The sequence below is a fragment of the Perognathus longimembris genome, chromosome 25 (assembly GCF_023159225.1).
Source record: "Perognathus longimembris pacificus isolate PPM17 chromosome 25, ASM2315922v1, whole genome shotgun sequence".
Classification (NCBI taxonomy): domain Eukaryota; kingdom Metazoa; phylum Chordata; class Mammalia; order Rodentia; family Heteromyidae; genus Perognathus; species Perognathus longimembris.
In genome coordinates this window covers 7,105,030-7,126,541 of record NC_063185.1, presented here as the reverse complement: position 1 = coordinate 7,126,541, position 21,512 = coordinate 7,105,030, and the positions used below count along the sequence as shown (strand labels likewise).

General features: G+C 38.5%; 1 protein-coding gene across 3 annotated transcripts in view; it reads right to left on the bottom strand.

Annotated features, from left to right (window-relative positions):
• LOC125341976 (3'-5' RNA helicase YTHDC2) overlaps positions 1 to 21,512 on the bottom strand; it is a 49,444-nt gene that overhangs the window by 4,706 nt on the left and 23,226 nt on the right. For 2 of the 3 annotated variants that reach the window (XM_048334113.1, XM_048334115.1), the window contains 16 exons: positions 20,596 to 20,722; positions 20,339 to 20,404; positions 17,470 to 17,648; positions 17,138 to 17,234; positions 16,971 to 17,058; positions 16,805 to 16,885; positions 15,124 to 15,206; positions 12,734 to 12,839; positions 10,746 to 10,865; positions 10,189 to 10,461; positions 8,884 to 9,010; positions 7,388 to 7,593; positions 6,644 to 6,839; positions 3,970 to 4,079; positions 1,876 to 2,168; positions 910 to 1,087 (listed from right to left, as the gene is read on the bottom strand). In XM_048334113.1, the coding sequence (XP_048190070.1) occupies positions 910 to 1,087; positions 1,876 to 2,168; positions 3,970 to 4,079; positions 6,644 to 6,839; positions 7,388 to 7,593; positions 8,884 to 9,010; positions 10,189 to 10,461; positions 10,746 to 10,865; positions 12,734 to 12,839; positions 15,124 to 15,206; positions 16,805 to 16,885; positions 16,971 to 17,058; positions 17,138 to 17,234; positions 17,470 to 17,648; positions 20,339 to 20,404; positions 20,596 to 20,722 (2,330 nt within the window). The remainder of the gene's footprint in view (positions 1 to 909; positions 1,088 to 1,875; positions 2,169 to 3,969; positions 4,080 to 6,643; positions 6,840 to 7,387; positions 7,594 to 8,883; positions 9,011 to 10,188; positions 10,462 to 10,745; positions 10,866 to 12,733; positions 12,840 to 15,123; positions 15,207 to 16,804; positions 16,886 to 16,970; positions 17,059 to 17,137; positions 17,235 to 17,469; positions 17,649 to 20,338; positions 20,405 to 20,595; positions 20,723 to 21,512) is intronic. The other variant, XM_048334114.1, reaches the window with a different exon arrangement.

Genomic DNA, 21,512 nt, shown 5'->3' with positions numbered 1-21,512 from the left:
AATAGTTTTCAGTTCCATATCATCTATCTTTTGCCTTCCTAGCCCCAATCTGCCTTCTGTACCTAACAAAATTTTATTTAATATTATTTTACAATAATTATTGTACTTCCAAATACCAATTAATGCCTGGGGATATGGCCTAGTGGCAAGAGCACTTGCCTCTTATACATGAAGCCCTGGGTTCGATTCCCCAGCACCACATATACAGAAAATGGCCAGAAGTGGCGCTGTGACTCAAGTGGCAGAGTGCTAGCCTTGAGCAAAAAAAAACAAGCCAGGGACAGTGCTCAGGCTCTGAGTCCAAGACCCAGGACTGGCAAAAAAAAAAAAAAAATGACCCAAATACCAATTAATGAGTAAAAGAAACACATGCTTCTGATTTTGAAATTATATACCAAAATTTATTTAAATAGCTTTGTTGTTTCAACCAAAAGGTTCTATTTTTTTTGGCCAGTCCTGGGCTTGAACTCAGGGCCTGAGCACTGTCCCTGGCTTCTTTTTGCTCAAGGCTAGCACTCTGCCACTTGAGCCACAGCGCCACTTCTGGCCATTTTCTGTATATGTGGTGCTGGGGAATTGAACCCAGGGCCTCATGTATACGAGGCAAGCACTCTTGCCACTAGGCCATATCCCCAGCCCTACCAAAAGGTTCTAAAGAAATAAAAATAATGAACAGCCCAGCTATATACAATTAGTAAATAATCTCTTAGTTAAAGCACCCCAAAATAGTAATATTTAGAAGTATTTGGCAAGCAGAAAAAATACTAAAAAAATTAAAAATGTACTCCAAGTATTGCAGTTTTCCAGGAGACATTCAATAGTTATACCTGCAAGGGTGGTATTTAAACGTGTAACACTGGAGGTCCTACAAACCTGACACTTCCTTCATCTAGTTCTGCTACTACTTACCTTTCCTGAAGATGGTGGGGAAGGACTCGCACAAGGACTTGGGTAGGTGCTGCTGTCTGCAGACTTCACAGAACACTGGTCTGATCGGTCCTCAGTGCTCCGCTTTGGATGTAAAATTCCTCTGTCTTTGTACTTCTGAGGTGGGTGTAAGGCTGGAGATGGAGATTTCGTCAGTACTCTGGAACAAGACAGAAGGGTCAGAGATGAATCATACACACAGGTTTATGAAACAACAGCTCCAATATGGGGTAGGGAGGGGAATGGTGGGAAATGGACTTTAAACAATTGTAAATAATTCTCACTGCAGACTATCTAGGAAACATGTCACTTAACATGTATCAATAAAACATACTTTCAAAACGTTGCTTTCAGAAATTGAGGTGTAGCTCAAGTGGTAGAGCATTAACCATGAGTGAAAAGGCCAAGCAAGAGGGCTGGGAATATGGCCTAGTGGCAAGAGTGCTTGCCTTGTATACATGAAGCCCTGGGTTCAATTCCCCAGCACCACATATATACAAAATGGCCAGAAGTGACTCTCAAGTGGTAGAGTGCTAGCCTTGAGCACAAAGAAGCCAGGGACAGTGCTCAGGCCCTGAGTCCAAGACCACGACTGGCAAAAAAAAAAGCCAAGCAAGAGTGTGAGGCCCTGAGTTCAAGCTCTAGCAAAATAAATAAAATAAAATAAACAAAACGTTGCTGCTTTCTTTCCAAGATACCTTCAATTTGTGAATTCTGGAAATGAACAATTTGAGTTTTCTTCTGATAGAATGATCCTGAATATTAAATATCTTGTAAGTACTTAAAATCCCTTACATTACCTTAATACTAGTAAGACCTAACTAAAACTTTTCATTTTATTATACTTTTTTTTTCATCCTAGATTGTAAAAAAAAAAAAAGTAATCATTAAATAGTACAAATAATTAACTTCTTGGAGAAAATACTTTCCATTTAGATCATATTTTACCTTTCTGCAGTAGTACACTCATCAGGAAATTCGGTGTCTGCTGAGCTTTTCCTACTATTATTTGACCTCCAAGATGATGCCAAAGGAAGTTCTTCTGAAGACATGGGTCTTGGCCTCTGGCCAATCCCAGACGGCTGCTGTAAACCTGCAGATTGCTCCTCTGTACTTAACACAGCTATAATTGCTCGTATGGTGGCTTCATCCACTTGAGACCAAGGTTTAGATGGAGCTCTCATTCGGCGTAAAAACAGACTATGCCACTTCTGTCTGAGCTGCAGCAATAAACTGGCAGCCTGTAATACAAGTTCCTCAGCTCAAACAGATGCAAGCAAACATAACATGTATGTAAGACACCCTTCATTACTTAAGATCTGAAACTGTTACTATTTCCATTCATTTGTGTCATGAATGAAATAAAATTTCTCATTTACCATAATCCTAAGACTAGAGAGAGTTTAATGGGGGTGAGATCAAACACTAATATTGAAAATATAGTAGCAATAACAGATGAAGAGAGACACTAGTGCTACTGAGACATTACTGTTGTGTCTGCAGAACATCCAAATGAGGCTGTTCAGAAGGTAAGGGCACTCTCAGAGCATCCACGTGACTAAGCCTACATGCAGAGGCATGATTCCGTGGGATGTCTCACGGCTCCCAGAGCCAATGAAAAGAAAACAGCTAGGCACAAAGAACCAGAGAACTTAACCTACATAATGGTCAGGGAAACAACCTAGAAGGAATGACTGCAAAGGAAGAATTAAGAGGGATTAATGTCCCAGTAATTAAAGATAATGAAGTCGGAGCAGGAATGAAGGAGAGCAGAATTATAAACAGGAGGTTATGAGCAACAGTGACAATGATCAAACTAACGTAGAGAACACAGATGACCTTGGAGAGAAGAGTTTCAGTGCAGCAAAGGGCTGGAAATGAGAACAAGACTGTAGTAGGTTGCAATGACCAATGAATAGATGTTTAAAAGAAGTAAAGCTAGAAATTGTTGACTATTGACAACTTAGTTATTCCCTCCCCCCAAAACATTGATATAATAATAATATAATTAATATAATAATATAATTAATAATCATTAAAAGCAGAGTCATGAAAAAGTTTAACTTAAAAGAATGTAAAATTTTAAAACATTTACTCCCAAGCTGGGTACTGAAACCTCACACCTGTAATTCTACCTACTCAAGAGGCAAAGATTATAGAGTTCAAAGCCAGCCCAGGCTGAAAAAGTCCTTAAGACTCTTATCTCCAATTAAACAGCAAAAAGCCAGGAGCAGAGGTGTGGTACAGTGCCAGACCCGAAGGAAAAAGCCAAGAAAGAGAGGCCCTGAGTTCAAATCCTAACTCTAGCATATGCACCCAAACGTGCGTGCACACACACAATTTATTCCCAATTCAGAGATACATGGAAACACAAAACAGAATATTTCACTCAGGAATACACAAAATAAAGGTTTCATATCCCCAATACTAATTTTTAATATATGCAGAAATACTAAAATATTACTGCTATGGTTTGAATGCATTTGTTCCCTCTAAAAATTCATGTTGAAATTCAATATGGAATGTAGAATCACCAAAAAGCTGGAAGTAAAGCTGGCTGAAGTGGTAGAATTGATAGTCTTGAGCAAAAAAGCATCAGGGACAGCACCCAGGCTCTGAGTTCAAGCCCCAGGACTACACAAAATTAAAAAGTAAAAGAAAGACTTGATGGAGTGTGTTCATCCCTTTTGCACTTCTGCCTTCTGAGAACACAGAAGACCCAGGGCTGCCCTCTTATATATGGAAAGTAGCTCTCATCCTTGATTTTGGACGTCATAGCATCTAGAACCGTGAGAAATACTTACACTTTTTATAATTATCCAGTCTATAATATTTGTTGTAGCAGCATGAGTGGAGTAAGAAACTAGCTACATGAAAAAATACTGAGCCACATCTAGGTTTTTCAAGTCTTCTATTGGGGGAAAAAATATAAAAGACAACACAAGAAGGTTTTGCATTCTCTATACCAAGTGTTAAAGAAAAATACATCAATTTATAGCAACTTAACAAAAGAAATGTATTACCTATTAAAAAGCAACTTACCTCTGGCTCTAGTTTAAAATTAAGCCACTCATCAAGTTTCAAGGCAGCCAAGTTAGCAGTGGTTCGGTCCTCCATTTCACTGTCACTACTATCATTGGGAATGCCATCTGCTGTCCAAACATATATGGAAACAGCAAGTCACTTTTTTTTTTTTAAATCAGTCATGTGGCTTAAACTCTGTCTAGGCCTAGACACTGTCCCTGAGCTCTTCAGCTAAAAGCTAGTGCTCTACCACTTGAGCAACAGCGTACTTCTGGTTTTCTGGTAGTTAACTGGAGATAAGAGTCTCACACTTTCCTGCCTGGGCTTTGAACTGTGATCCTCAGTTCTCAGCCTCCTGAGTACGTAGGATTACAGGCATGAGCCACCGGTGCTCAGCAGTGAGTCACTTTTACTATCATACATCTTAGTAAAAACAGTAAGTAGAATACTTTTTATGTGCATAATTCTTCCTGACATTCTTGCAACTTACATCAGAAACTTTTTTTTTTTTTGCCAGTCCTGGGCCTTGGACTCAGAGCCCAGCACTGTCCTTGGCTTCTTTGTGCTCAAGGCTAGCACTCTGCCACTTGAGCCACAGCGCCACTTCTGGCCGTTTCCCATATATGTGGTACTGGGGAATTGAACCCAGGGCTTCATATATACAAGGCGAGCTCTCTACCACTAGGCCATATTCCCAGGACCTCAGAAACTTTCTTAAACATCTCATGAATTAGGTGCATCAATATTTTAAAGGAGAAAAATAAGATATACTTAAGACTACAATCTTTAATTGCAATACAAAAAAATAAAAATGCCAAGAACTTAAAAACTGAAGTATAATCCTTATTCGCTGAACGAAGCTCCAGAACTGTCACAATTAAAACAACAACAACAACAACTTGTAACCCTAGGAAAATATTAAGCAAATCAAAGCAGAAGACACAGGACAGAAATCAATGTTTCAGAATCCCACTCTCACGAGCTGCCTCCTCCATACTCCCTCTGACCCATCACTCCATTGAAACACCTCTTGTCCGGGCCATCTACCCATCCACAGCCTACAATACAGAGTTTTTCCAGTTTTTCAAAGCTATAGAAAAGATGACCACCCCAACACTAGGGCACTTGCTTCCTCTTCTCTAATTTACACATTGTCTTGAAGAAACCCACTCATGTTTTAAAATATTATTTACAACCTGATGGCCCCAAATTTGTATGTTCTAGGCAGGCCTCTTCCATGAGCTCCTACAGCTTCAGATCTACATATGCATCTACCTTCTAAAACAAACTTCACTTAGGCTGTCTTAGGCAGTTCAGACTTTGCCTGCACAGGCCTTGAATTTCCTCCTACCCAAATTATCCTTGCCTCCTCCTTTTCCATAACACCCATATTTAGTCCAGCAAATATGAGTTCCTCCCAAGTAATTCTCAATCTACTTCTTTTCACATTAGCTATTATCTTTCCTAAGTATATACAAGAGCCTCTACTCTTCTTTCTTGTGCCTTAAGAAATGTATCCACTCAACCAAAAAGATCTTGTTCAAGAAAAGCCACATCGGGGCTGGGGATATGGCCTAGTGGCAAGAGCGCTTGCCTTGTATACATGAAGCCCTGGGTTCAATTCCCCAGCACCACATATATAGAAAACGGCCAGAAGTGGCGCTGTGGCTCAAGTGACAGAGTGCTAGCCTTGAGCAAAAGGAAGCCAGGGACAGTGCTCATTGAGTCCAAGCCCCAAGAATGGCCAAAAAAAAAAAAAAAAAAGAAAGAAAAGCCACATCATGACCTTGGCTCCCTTACTAAAAATCCTTTAATGGCTTATCCTGCACTATGGTCTACAAATCTATCCCTTCCTTTCAAGCTGTCTCACTACCCACTACCACTGATCCTGTGCCCCAGTCACGCCTTTCTGCCAGTTCCAAGATCATTCACTTCCTAGGGTAGACTTTGGAGATGGTCCTCCTGTATATGGAGAACATTTCTACCTTATCACAGGGCTGGCTTCACCTACTCTAAGTCTCATCTCCTTAGAGTAACTTGGTTAGGCCTTCTTTATAAAGTCGGTTACCCCTAAGGCAGTCCTCTTTATTTTCTTGATAGTACCATGAAGACTGTCTACTTACTGTCTACTGCCTCAATTGTGTAAAATCCTGATGCCAAAGTATCTTTTCTGTTACGGTTTCAATATTTACCACAATAGCTGATATTTACTGAATCTCTAAATAGCAAAATTGGAAATCACCAAAACACCCAGCTGTAACAGAATGCTTAAATAAATTTTGCTAAATAATGACATAACATTTCATATATAAATACATAATTATGCTAAATGTGAGAATCTTTTGCAAGCCATTAACATGAAATAATACTCTGGTAGAGGAACAAAGAATCTGAAAGAATGAGAAAATAAATTAAAATATGTAAATGAGTAAAGTTATTTTAAAGTATTTTAATTACCATTTATATTTAAGTGGAAAAAAACTTCCCATCTGTAAGAGTGACCAAAAGTGCAAAACACTGATGTTACGTTATCTCAGATATTAATTTCAGAATTTCAAGGACAGTGGTATATCTTAATAATCTACTTTAAAACAAAGCTACTAACTACAGAATTATTGTAATTTCACCTTTATTTCGTTGTTGTTGTTTAGTTGATGTAAAATGGATCTTATGTCCTTCCTAACAAATTTACCTCTAAAAGATGAAGGTTCCTGAAGAGCATTGCTTGCCAGTCGAGCTGGTCCACAGAAAACCAATACAGTGACAGGCGTCACTGCTGAACAACATCTAATATTAGCTATTCGATGGGCTCTAGTCATCTCATCATAAATAAGCCAATCTGTGGGCAGTGCCTGGATTGCTGCGGCCTGACCATTGGCTGGAGGTATCTATTAGGAAAATAAATGAAAACATTGATACTTGTTCTTATTACCTAATACACTAGAAATACTTTGCAGTCTCTTGATGTAACCAATAATATGTCATTAGTACCCACACAAAAACCAAAGTCATTACTGTTATAATTTTATAATTTTACCTTTTCTAATGCTTTAAGATTTAACAAAAGTTTTGTTCCTATGTTTCATTAAATGTATATAACTAATCAAGCTCTGGAAGCAGACAGATATTTGGAGTATATTTTTGTTGTTGTTGATCTTCAACTACCTAAACTGACTTCACATCAAGGCATTGAAAATGTTTTACCTTGGGCTGGGGATATAGCCTAGTGGCAAGAGTGCCTGCCTCGGATACATGAGGCCCTAGGTTCGATTCCCCAGCACCACACATACAGAAAACGGCCAGAAGCGGCGCTGTGGCTCAAGAGGCAGAGTGCTAGCTTTGAGCGGGAAGAAGCCAGGGACAGTGCTCAGGCCCTGAGTCCAAGGCCCAGGACTGGCCAAAAAAAAAAAAAAAAAAAAAAAAGAAAATGTTTTACCTTTTTATATTGAGGCTGACTGAGAACTGAAGTGGGATGAAATCGTACTTTTTTCTCCTTTGGCCCTGTCAGTACTACATTCTCTCTGTCCACATGGACTAAATTAGGATACATGCCTGCCACCAGTGCAGCCTTTACGACAGCCCAGTTCTCGGAGTTTGTGTTAACATCTCGAATGTCACCACCACCTCGTGCTCTAACAAAACCTAGAGTCCCAGAAAAAGAAACAAACAAAAGTGTGTACTTTTCATGAAACAAAAGTATAGTTCACACAGGTTTAATGATACACCAATTCTTTAATTGAGTCTGTTCTGTAAAGTCTAAAATATATAATAAAGAAAACAAGATCTAGATCTGCTCAGACTTTAGATAAAGTACCATATTTATTAGCAGTTTAAGAAACTTTTTCAAATGTATATATATTTTTTTGAGACAGGGTCTCACTTTGCAGTGGAGATTGGCCTTGAACTCATGATCCTCCTAGCTCAGCCTCTTGAATACTAGGATCACAGGTATGCTCTCCCACATCCAACCCCAAAGTGCTCTATCAGCTGCTATCCAAAATATACTAAGTGGGCTGGGGATATAGCCTAGTGGCAAGAGTGCCTGCCTCGGTTACACGAGGCCCTAGGTTCGGTTCCCCAGCACCACATATACAGAAAACGGCCAGAAGCGGCGCTGTGGCTCAAGTGGCGGAGTGCTAGCCTTGAGCAAAAGGAAGCCAGGGACAGTGCTCAGGCCCTGAGTCCAAGGCCCAGGACTGGCCAAAAAAAAAAAAAAAAAAAAAAAAAAAAAATATACTAAGTTTACCATGAGAAACCCAAACAATTCTTCTGACTGGTGTTAATGTTTTATGACAAATTAATTCTGGAGGTGAAGTCAAGAAAATAAACATATGCTCACTTGAATTTCAAAATTTTTTCATATTTCCCAATATTTGAGACAACTCTAAATTCTGATCCTTTTGCTCTATTATTTTGTAGTTCAGCTAACCTATGAATCCGGGCTCTCATGTTTTTTCTCTTGGCTACCACTTTATTATATTATGTTACTAGGGGGTGGGAAGAAATAAAAGAAGCGATTCTAAAATGAAACAATAACATTAAAACCCTCTTGCACAAAAGAATCAACAAGCTTCAAATAATTAGTATTTGTTTCGGAGTTCAAAACATATTTTAAAGAACACCACTCCTCCTATCAATCTACTTAAAATTTTACAATGTTCCTTCCAGAGTTAAAGTAACTATTAACTGACAAAAGAATATAACTAAAGTGATCTTTATCAACAAATAACTGAAAATTGCTAAGAGTATAGATTCTGTTCAAAAATCTCTCTACTTCATCTTCTGCAATATCCATTTTTTCATCAAGTGAATGTAGAGGTCATGTGGAAGTCTATAAATCAGCTCATAAACAGTATTATAAAGAAACAGAAAGTCATATGACAAGGTACAAGTTGGGTACTATAGTTAAGAGTCCTTGGGAAGGAACTGTACCTGATGCTCTAAGTTGACCGAGCAGCTGTGTTCTCATTCCTATAATTATTTCCATAGTGGCTTGTGACAGAAAGTTCTTTTCACAGAAGGCTCGCTCCCACCCATCACTCCGTGCTTTCTGCCATGCCTACAAAACCAGAATAATACACCAATCACTTTCTGATCAAGAAACAAGCTGAGTCACTCAAATTCAATTCTGACCCTAACAAATCAACAAGTCAGAGACTTTATGATCAAATAAAATTTACCATTAGATAATATATATTCAAATATATTCAAATTCTGGGTCTGTAAAATCCCAAGGAAAACTTAGTATCAGTAACCTAAAGGTCCACCTTTGTAAAGCAACACCATCTCAGATATTTAAGGTGATTCTATGCCACATAAATGTGGGAAATTTTCAACCCAATTAATAACAATGAGTCATCCACTACTCAATAGTATAAAAGAACTCACAATTACTTTTTAAAGTTATATATGTGCTGGAAATAGCCTATATACTTGGGGAGTACTTTTTCCATAAACAAAGAAGAAAAATTTACAACTATACAGGCCCAGAAGACATTCAAGAGAATTTAAAGAAGATGTCCATTTATTCAAGATATAGCACTTCCTAACCATATACCTGAATTTCTAAAATTAAATTGTATTTCCCCTCCTTAAAGGCCCACTTCCCATATCTTTTCCTCATGTCTTAATGTTATCGTTAAAAATTCTTAAGTGATCTCTAGATCCTTTTTGCTTTATAACATTAAATTCTTAACCAGGCACCAGTGGCTCACGCCTATAATCCTAGCTCCTGAGCTGAGGATCCAGCTTGGGCAGGAAAGTCCATGAGACTCTTATCTCCATTAAATTACTCAGAAAAGGCCAGACTTGGCACTGTGGCTCAAGTGGTAGAGCACTAGACTTGAGCACTAAGAGGTTCAGGAATAGCGCTCAGGCCCTGAGTTCAAGCCCCAGAACCAGCAAAAAAATAAATAAATAGTAATAATTACAAGTATAAATATAAACATACATGCGTATAAATAAAACACGTACATTCCTATAAGAAGAAAATGAGGAAGAAGTAAAGTAGAAAAAACTGATAATTTTAACATACTAACAGCATGCAGGCATTTTTTTCCTAGACTACTGATAAAATGTCACTTCATAAAGAAAGCAAACTTAATGGAAGTACCATCTCTATTTGTTTACTTCTTAAGGTTGACAATGCAACACTGGCCTAGAAGAGTGTTCAGCAGCACCTGCAGGAGGAGCAGGTGTGTTCACCTGCACCTGCAGGAAGAAGAAGCAGTGAAGTACCTGGAATGCTCTGAGAAGGGCCATGTGGTCACTGAAGGTGCCCGCAGTGAAGCGCTTCCGGCAGAGCATGGCTGCACGCTTTTGAGAGGCCTGCGTTGGCAGAACAAAAGGGTCCCGGTACGCTAGTGTGCAGGCAATTGTAAGGATGGGGTCCAGACACTTCAGAACAACGGCACACAGGACCATTTTGCCAAGATGGGGCTCCACTGGCAAGTCAGCCAAATGATACCCAAGTTCCGTCAGATCTTCCCAGGCATCCATGGCATCTATTGTCTAATAAGGAAGATATTTTGATATGACCAAAAGCGTGTTTAGCTTTAAAAAAGAAAATCTAAGAAAGCAATAACTGTGCTACCACATATTACAAAAATACAGCAGCTCCTTCAAATATATGTGTAAATGCAAACATTATACCTGCTATTTTACCTACTATTAATTACAAAAGTACTGTTTAAAGTACATGATCAACTAAGGATTTTTTTTAAAGATATATTTTCATTTGGCTTAAATTTGCAAGTAAAACCGAGTCAGGTGAACAAAGTTATAAAGACACCAACCTTAAGCATCTGTACTGCATTTCTTACAATTAAAGCTGGTGGAGGTTCAGGGGCTTTCATCAGGAAATCAGCAATGGTGCAATTCACTGGGGCTAACAGCTTGGTGTGTAAACAAAGCTCCTATAAATTAAAGCAGCAAATAATTAAATTAAAATGAACAGTATGCTGGCTTTTATTTTTAAAGAAATCATGAGTTCCTAAAGACTGACCAGTACGTCTCGGTTAGAACACACGTAGAGCCAACACTCTCTTTCGGTGCAATGTAGACTCATTCTTTGCCTTGGGTAAGCATCTTCAGTCAGCTCATACCAAAACGACCACTGCCTCCTCTGGCCATCTCCTCATGCAGTCCTTACACACAACACCCAGAGTCACTACCCAAAGGTCATTTCCCCTTTCCCCTTTACACTTACTGCACTCTAGAACCTTTTATCCAGCCAACAAATATTTAAGTGCTTTCTAGGTGCAAGGCGCTAAGAAGCAAGTTGGCAAAAAATAGGATGACAAATGCCTGTCCTGTGGAGTTACTTTTGTCACATCAAAAACAAACCTAGAGGGCTGGGGATATAGCCTAGTGGCAAGAGTGCCTGCCTCGGATACACGAGGCCCTAGGTTCGATTCCCCAGCACCACATATACAGAAAACGGCCAGAAGCGGCGCTGTGGCTCAAGTGGCAGAGTGCTAGCCTTGAGCGGGAAGAAGCCAGGGACAGTGCTCAGGCCCTGAGTCCAAGGCCCAGGACTGGCCAAAAAAAAAAAAACAAACAAACCTAGAGGGGCTGGGGATATAGCCTAGTGGCAAGAGTGCCTGCCTCGGATACACGAGGCCCTAGGTTCGATTCCCCAGCACCACATATACAGAAAACGGCCAGAAGTGGCACTGTGGCTCAAGTGGCAGAGTGCTAGCCTTGAGCGGGAAGAAGCCAGGGACAGTGCTCAGGCCCTGAGTCCAAGGCCCAGGACTGGCCAAAAAAAAAAAAAAAAAAAACCTAGACAACTAATTATTTACCAGTCACAACTAGTTAAGTGCTACAAAAGGATACAAGAAACCAACCAGATAAAATGAGACTTAACAAGCTCAGGAAAAAAGAGAATTCAGGGAAGGCCATGATATTTTAAGAGGTGAAGAATAAGTAGTTACCATAAAAGCAAGGGAAAGAAATTAAGAGACAGAGATACCATACATGTTAAGGCACTGAGGTAGAAGAAAACAAGATGTACTCAAGAAACTAAAGCTACTCATTTTTATCTTTATGAGACAAGAGGGGAAGCAAGAAATAAAGCTGCATACACAGAAAACAGCGGGTAATTTAGGCTCCTGTTAAGAATTTTCAGCTCTATCTCAGGAGGAATAAAAAAAAAAAATCTCACAAAGGAAGTGGCAAATCCTGTTAGGTACATGGATACCAAAACCATGATTTTGTGTCTCTTTAAAGATGAGGAAGCAAGCAGCTAGCCTAATACAGTAAAGAATTAAATTCATGAAATTCTGTTAGCCTCTCTTGGAAACTACATAGTGGATGACTCTTCCACAAAGTAAGAAAACGTCAAGAAAAACAATAAGGACTAGACATCTAAGTGAACGGTGTTCCAGAACTTCTGAAATAATAGTGCCATTAGGTTTGGTACTACTTTAGGTCTGGGAACTTAAATAATCTGGTTTCCCCTTCACTGAGCATTTTCAAGGTCAACACTCACAGCTAAGATTCTTTAACATGCTAAATTACAAAATAACACTAATGAAGTATCCCATAACTTAAATGACTGCCAGTAACTTTTAAAACCTGAAGGCCTATTAACCTTACCTGCATAGGAAAAGAATTTTGTTATAGCTATATCTACCTTCTATAATATGTAATTTACCATCCTGCTCTATAAACTACCATTTCTGGAAGTCTACTTGGCAGAAGGTGAAATGCTCTTTCTCTTCCCTCATACCTCCCCACCCCACTCACACACAAAGTCTTTTAGAATTAAATAAGTTTCTACCTGTAATGGCATTCTCAAAAGTTCTGGAGTCTGAAATTCCAACATATTCTGAAATCGTAGTCTACTAAACAGACGGAAACAAATTCCAGGTCTACATCGCCCAGCTCTTAAAAATAAAATACAAAATTAAAATTCAAACAAGGAATAGGAATATAATAATAAACTAGAATGGCAATATCAGTTAGGAGAAAAAAGAATGAATCAGGATCAAAACATGTGAGTTTGACTCCTTAGCATCTACAAATGCTTTTCCTTGTCTTGGACTCATTTCATTTACTGAGATTCAAAAACATTACCTTCCTGATACACCTTCTAGTGTTATGGTAAAAACTGAAAGAAGTAACACATCCTTGAAAGCAAATCAATATCAAAGCATGAATACATGTTTGACAACTTAAATTCAGTCAGTTTTTCTAAGCTGTACTATGTTCAAGCACTGTAGTAGAGTTAAGCAAATTATACAGAATTGCCATTTATTCCATCCTCACAGAGACCCATGTTATTTGGGAGGACTTTGAATGTTGATGTTTCCCTGAGATTACCTCAGCCTTCTGCTACCATCCCTCTGGGGTGACTTTCCTCTCCACCTTGGTTCAGTTTCCATCCATCCTAGAGGGTCATTTCCCAATTTCCCTGATTGTAGGCTCATACTTTAGAAGCCTTAGACAGGAGTACTTGTGACTTTCCAGTCAGCTCAAACTCAAGTAGAAGTTACTTCTTCCCAACATAAACACTTGCACTTTCCCCATCTCACAACAGTGCCGACCACCCTCAATTGTCTAAGACAGAAAGCTGGGTAACATCCTTGATTCTACTCTACTCCCTCAGATATACAATCGATCCCCAATATCACACCTTAATACTTCTTAAATCATCCACTTTATTCTACCACTGCCATAACAATACATGATACCTTCATCTCTCCCTTTTATGAATTAAAGTATTAATGTTTGTCTTATAGGTCTAGCTTCCACATGAGTGAAAACATACAATATTTTGTTGTGAGGGATAGGTTTGTCTCAATATATCCTCCAATTGCATCCATTTCCTACAAATGATATGATTTCATTTACCTTTATGGCTCTGTGATACACCATAGAGAGTGTGCATGTGTGTGCATGTACTCACGCACATGCACACACATACTTCACATCTTCTTTACCCATTCATCTGTTGTTGGGCTGATTGTAAATGTTGGGCTATTGTGAGCAGAACTGCAATAAACATAGATATTCAAATATCTTTCTGGTAAATTGCCTTACTCTTCTTTGGATATATGCCCAATCGTGGTATAGCAGGATCATAAGGTAAATCTATTTTTAGTTTTTTTATGGAACCTCTACATTGGTTTCATAGTAACTACACTATTTTACATTCCCAGTGACAGTATATAAGGGCTCCTTTTTCTCTCCATCCTTGCCAGCATTTGTTGTTCTTCTTTTTTTTTTCTTGTTGGCCATTCCTGGAGCTTGGACTCAGGGCCTGAGCACTGTCCCTGGCTTCTTTTTGCTCAAGGCTAGCACTCTGCCACTTGAGCCACAGCGCCACTTCTGGCCATTTTCTGTATATGTGGTGCTGGGGAATTGAACCCAGGGCCTCATGTATACCAGGCCATATCCACTAGGCCATATCCCCAGCCCTGTTCTTCCTTTTTTAAATTTCTCTGATTTTTTTTCCAGATAGAATCTTAGAATGGTTTTGATTTACATTTCCTTTATGGCTAAAGATGTTGAACATTTGCTCATGTATCTATTAGCCATTTGCATTTCTGCTTGTAAGAATTGCCTGTTTGGTTCACTTGCCCACTTATTAATAACTATACTGTTTGTTCTTTTGCTGTTTTATTTTTAGAGTTCTTTATATATTCATCTTTTATCTATTGAACAGCTGACAATACACTGGCTAATTATCACTGAGATAGCCTCTTGCTTCCTAGCCAGGTGGGCACCCAGGTGGGTAACCTATTTCTCACTTCCTGACACAGCTCAACTTATTCCACTGAAATGGAGGCTCACATACTTTTCTGCCTTGGCTGGCCTTGAACTGAAATCTTCCCAATCTCAGTCTCCTAAGTAGGTGTGAGCCACTGGCACCTGGGTCTTCATTTGATTTTAGAAATTAGCTCATGTCCTATATTGCAAATGTTTTACAGTTTTTGTTTCTGTTTCAGTTTCTTACATCTTAGTGAGGGTTATACTACATACTTTCAAATCTTAACATGAACTTTTTTTTGAAAAGGTTTAAAATGGCTTGCTTTGCAGAGAGAACATAAAAATTAAGACTAAAGTGAAGCTAAGCTTTTATAGGAGTCACACACAATACCTATGCCGTGCATATAAAATGTTTCTACCTTGCAGGCGACTTATGACTGCATGTGAAGCATGACTTACCTGCCTTTCCGCTGAATAGCACTAGCTTTGGAAATCCACACCATTTTTAACATTGTTACAAAGTTCAATGCATCAAAGGATTTCTGTAATATTTAGATAATTTTTGTTAAAATACAAAGGTATTAAAGAAGAAAGAGCAAGAAATTTTATCAACATTATAACATGCTAAGTTTAAAGTACTGTCTTAATTGAAATAATTAGAAAATAATATTGGTTTTTGAAAAATTCAGATCTTTCTAGTTATATATATTGTTTTTTTGGTGGTAGTAAGAATGGGGTTTGGGCTGGGAAAATGGCCTAGTGGCAAGAGTGCTTGCCTCGCATACAAGAAGCCCTGGGTTCGATTCCCCAGCACCACATATACAGAAAATAGCCAGAAGTGGCACTGTGGCTAAAGTGGCAGAGTGCTTGCCTTGAGCAAAAAAGAAGCCAGGGGCAGTGCTCAGGCCCTGAGTCCAAGGCCCAAGACTGGCAAAAAAAAAAAAAAAGACTGGGGTTTGACCCAGGGTCTCATCCTAGGCAGGCAATCTACCATTAAGCCATGTTTCCAGTCCATTTTTTGTACTGGTTACTTTTGAGATAGGGTGTGGTTTTCTGCCCAGTTACATGCCTGACCTCTAATCCAGTCAGGCTTCCCACTAGAGATTTCATTTGTCAGTCTTATATGTGAAGTAGCTTTGACACTACTATATTTTTAAGCCATGATTTGGTAAACAAGTAATGCCTAAAGGAATTAACTTCTAAAGTATTATAAAGCACACATACTAGCTTTCAATAATTTTTAGAGCAATAATATCTGAACTCTACCTGACTACTTTACTGATAGTATTCTCTACTGTTCTATTACAGAAGAAAACAAAACTTAGCCCTCTTTTACAATATTCATCTATGATGACTATATTGAAATCTTATAATAAAACTTTATTGTCTCTAAGATATTACTAATAATTACACTGACATTAATTTTTCACATTCGAATGATTTATATCCCTGAAACAACTTGCATTTCAAAGCCTAAATAATGTCTCCTCCCTTGAAAGCTCAATTATCTCTATCAATTTTACTCTGTCAGCAAATGAATCTACTATGTAGTTACTAGGCATTCAAAGACTAAAAGGGATATTTTAGGTTTTGAGAAGGTCCTTGTTATCCAAAGGCTACTGTAGTGTCAATGCAGCAACATACAGGAGGTGAAAGAATGGAGGCAACTTGTTCTACAAATGGAGATAGTAAGTCTGATTAAACTGCTAGCTATAGTTTGTTAACCCTGGCTTATGTGGGTTGCCAATGCTGTTTTTATCACTGCCTGTTCTTCTGAACTGAATATCATTTGAACACCTACTGTGTGCCTGAAGCAATGGAGATATAACAATGCCCATAGGTAAAAGGAAAACCAAAAATATGCTATGAAAATGCTACTCAGTGACAAAATTTTCACAACTACACAAATATTTCACTTACTTTCTAGTACTTAGTGAGAAGCTAAAACTTATTTGTTGAGATAAACAGCTCGTATATACTGATTTAATGTAGAATGCTTTAGTTAAGTCAATATGCTACTATGTTATAGTCACCCAGAAATAAAATTTTCCACTGAGATCCATTTTCTTTATAGGAGTATTTGTTAGACTCAAACTCCATCTTCTTCATTTAAGTAATTGAACAATTTATCCAGACCCACCTCTTTCACTTTGCCTGAATCAATAACAAAGACAACATCATTGACTGTGATGCTGGTTTCAGCAATGTTGGTGGAAAGGATCTGCAATAGAAAATTACTTTATGATTAATATGAAAATGGAATGTGACTAATAAAAATAGAAAAAAAAAGATTTTATGAAGCTTACTATTTTTCGAACACCTGCAGGTGGGTTTTTTAATACCTTCTTTTGATCAGATGTTTGCATATTTGAATGAAGCATAAAGACTTGATATCTATTGACAATTGAAAGAGAAAATGTACTACAGTTCGAGTCTGTTATTTGAAGCAATAAGTATAAAGCTTAGATTTTACCTATGTGTATTGTCAGCAAACCGCTTGTCATCAAACAGGATGCGATCCCTGAGACCAACTATTTCATCATATCCGGGCAGAAAAATTAGGACCGCACCTTGGAGAAGCATATTTTTTAATATGATTAAATCTTATGAAGTGAACAGCAATTGAAAGAACTAATTGCATAGAATTACTTCGTGTTTTCAAACACTGATAAACTGTCATGAATGACAATAATTCAATGTACTGTTTTCAATGCAATTATAGAAAATCTTGTACAGTCCAACACTAATGTCCAAACAAAGACGCTCCCAGTTGGATCCAGTTCTTGGGAGACAGAACTTACTTACCAGCATCACAACTATGACAGATGTTGTATAGAAGATGCATGATCAAATCCAAGTCTACCTTCTCATCATCAAAACTGTGATGGTAAGCTTTCAGGAGCTCTCTGTCTTCTGCACTGAGGTCATTTCCATTTGTTTGGACCAGAGAACTTTCATCTAGATTGCCAAACTCCAATGAAGCACTAAAAAAGAAAGGAAGAAGAAAAGAAAGGAAGGAAGGGAGGGAGGGAAGGAGGGAGGGAGGGAGGGAGGGAGGGAGGGAGGGAGGGAGGGAGGGAGGGAGGGAGGGAGGAAGTCCGTATTTTAAAAAAATTTTTTTTTGTCAGTTGTGGGCCTTGAACTTAGGGTCTGGGTAGATGCTGGTCCTGAGCCTCTTTGTACTCAAGGCTAGTGAGGCTAGTGTTCTACCACTCGAGCCATAGCACCACTTCCAGTTTTTGAGTGGTTTATTGGAGATAAAAGTCTCCAAGAGACCTTTCTGCCTGGGCTTGTTTCAAAAAGCAGTCCTCAGATCTCAGCCTCCTGAATAGCTAGGATTACAGGTGTGAGCCAGCAGGGCCTGACACAACTCAGTATTTTTGACACAGACTAATAACTTTTATAGGCAACGCTTCTCTTTATGTCTTTCAAATATACAATGCATCTAAGGAGGGTAAATAATATAATATGCTGTAATATGATTTACATTTTAGTTTCAAAGATATTCTTCATGTAAAATTCAGCAATACGTGCTTTTAGAAAATTGCAATCTGTAGATACTACTCCAAAGGAAAAATAATAATTACTTATATGCATAGGGAAAGGTAGTTAACATCTGTCATCAGTTGAGAACCACAATACTCCTCTCTAGACATTTGCATGGCCACAGTCAAAAGGCCAAATAATGAAGAAAGAGAGGGGTAGGGAGAGAGAGGAAGAGGAAAGGGAAAGGGAAAATGATCTAAAGGCAGAAGACAGAGCTGTGAAAATGAAAGCAGAATGCTCCTTTAACAGCCTACTGGTTTTATTTCATGAAGGCAATATATATATATATATATATATATTTTTTTTTTTTTTTTTTTTTTTTTTGCCAGTCCTGGGGCTTGGACTCAGGGCCTGAGCACTGTCCCTGGCTTCCTTTTGCTCAAGGCTAGCACTCTGCCACTTGAGCCACAGCGCCACTTCTGGCCATTTTCTGTATATGTGGTGCTGGGGAATCGAACCCAGGGCCTCATGTATATGAGGCAGGCACTCTTGCCACTAGGCCATATCCCCAGCCCAATATTTTTTTACTATAGTTTTAAAAAGTTTATTCTGGTCACTGATGCTTAGTTTTATCCAAGTTCCAATCCAAGGTGTACTGCTGCTACTGTCACATGTTTCATTTGTTTGATGTATAGGTGCCTCTCAGGTGTCTTAGTGACCAATCCTTAATAGTTTGTTCATTTGCCAGTAAAGCACCCAAAACTTCCAAGTACACAGGTAAGGACTGTTGAGTTATCCAACTTACAGGTAGTCATTTCATTGATAGGATGCCAAGTATCCTGTAAGTCTTAACACTTTTGCTGCACTTTGATCTATTTGTCAGGACAGAATTCTTAAGTTTTCTGCTCAAGAACATGAACCTCAAATGAGGAAAAGGTGATAGTGGATGGAATGGAAAAGGAGTGAATGGTATTTCAACTTTCAGACTGCAGATACTCACTTAAAACTCCTTTGCTGTTTGATACCTCTCCCTACTTTCCTACTGTACCTGATAACTCCAAGTCCAAAGCCTGTGTGGCTTAATTTTTAATACACCTCCCTTCTCCTACCTAGGCCAAGGGGGGAATGTCATCTGACAGCAGTGAAGTGGGGGATTTGGAGCTCTTCATTTTCCTCAGAATTTTAACCAACTCTACTGATCTTTTTAATCCTTCTTTTAGTGCTTCATCTGAAGTATCTTAGAATAAGTAGCTAAGAAGTTCTCAAACTAAAATGGATTTTTGTTTCTTACTGGCACCATCAGCGTTCCAGTTCTGCTAGTCCTGCTCACTGACTGCCCATCTACTAATCATGTAAACATTCCTTGCTTCCAACAGTTGCAAAACTTCCTCCATCTGTCAGTTTACAGCTTGTATTTTTATCCATCATCATTGTTAGTGAGGTTAGAGGAAACACAGATATCAATACATATAAATACAGGGGCTATATTTACCATGCTTAAATGGAAATTACCCTCCTGATTTTTCACAATAAAATAAAAAATAAAACCAGTCTCTATAATCTTGGCTACACAGGTAGCCATCCTAGTCAAGAAAGTCTATGAGACTCTTATCTCCAATTAATGAGCAAAAAGCCAGAACTAGAGGCATGGCTCAAGTAGTAGACCACCACAAACAAAAAAGCTGAGATTGAGAAGACCCTAAGTTCAAGTCCTAGTACTGGCACAAACAAAAACACGAACACACACACACATACACACATTGACATAATAGAACTTATAAACTAAGAAAAACAAAGAAATGACTTACTTAGAAAAAAAAATCACTGGATATGCCTGTCAGTAGACTACATTTATGCATTCTATGATTTACATGGCTAAGATTTCTTTTTCTTTTCTCTCCTCCCCCTCCTTCTTTTGTGTCGATTGTGGGGCTTGAACTGTGGGCCTGGCTGCTGTCTCTGAGCTCTTCAATTCAAGTCTAGCATTCTACCACTTGAGCCACAGTGCCACTTCTGGTTTTCTTAATTGGAGATAAGAGTCTCACAGACTTCTCTGCCCAGGCTGGCTCTGAACAGTGACCCTCAGTTCTCAGCCTCCTGAGTAGCTAGGATTACAGGCGTGAGCCACTGGCGCCGACTCAGTTTTCTTTTAAAGAAAATAAATTAACAATAATATAAGAAGTTTTACCTGTAAGATTCTAGAAGATCCACAATTTCAGTCTGTCCAAAGTGTTTAGCCCAATCTAAAGCCATCCTGTCAAAGTTCAAAGACATTAAACTGAAAAATAATTTTCTCAAAATTATGAATAATCAAAAAAAATTATGAATAATCTCTCAAAACTATTTACTCACTTAAGTAGAGATGTACCAACAATTACTACGTGATACTTTTCTATATAAAGACAAACTCTGCAAAGATAAAGAATGGGTGCATTCCAGACTTACCAGCCATTTGATGCTTTGCTATGAACATTGGCTCCCATACTAATTAACTGTTCTACTTGACTTGTAAAGCCTCGTCCTGCAGCAACCATCAGGGCTGTTGCACTGGTTTCACTATGTCTATAATCAACTATAGGAAGGAAAAGATAAACTGGTAAAGATCCCAATTATTTTAACCTATTTAATTTTTTAAAGAATGTAATGTAGAATTAGCTGTCAGCATTAAACTGAGACTTGCCTCATTTTACACAGAAGTAAATAATCCTTGTGTCATATCATCCAAGCGAATCTGTTACTAAGAAGCCATTGTAAAAACAGGATGAAGTAAGCCAGGCACCAGTAGCTCACACCTGTAATCCTTGTGACTCAGGAAGCTGAGAACTGAGGACCAAGGTTCAAAGCCATATAGGCCATAAAGTCCATGAGACTCCTATCACCAAGTAACCATCTTTAGAAAAGCCAGTAGGCAATAGATGTGCCTCAAGCACTAGCCTTGAGCCCAAAAGCCCAGGTACAGTGCCCAGGCTCTGAGTTCAAGCTCCAGAACTGGCACCAAAAAAAAAAAAAAAAAAGATGGAGTTAAAGATGGTCTTTGGAAGGCTGGAGAAGGAGCAACGATTGTTAATTACCTAAAGTTCATCAATGTAATTAAAACAGACAAGAAAACTTAGTGTGTCTAACTTTAAATGTCTGAACTTTCAAATAAGATTGCTAAAGTCTTCTAAGTCAAGAATTTAAATGGAAAAAAAAAAAGAAATCCAAAAGACAGATGAGCATGTACATGCATTTTAAAATATGAAATATGACTCTTCAAAATTAAGGTTATTTTTCAAAAAATAATAAGCTCTTAAAAAAAGAAGAGCAGGGGCTGGGAATATGGCCTAGTGGCAAGAGTGCTTGCCTTGTATACATGAAGCCCT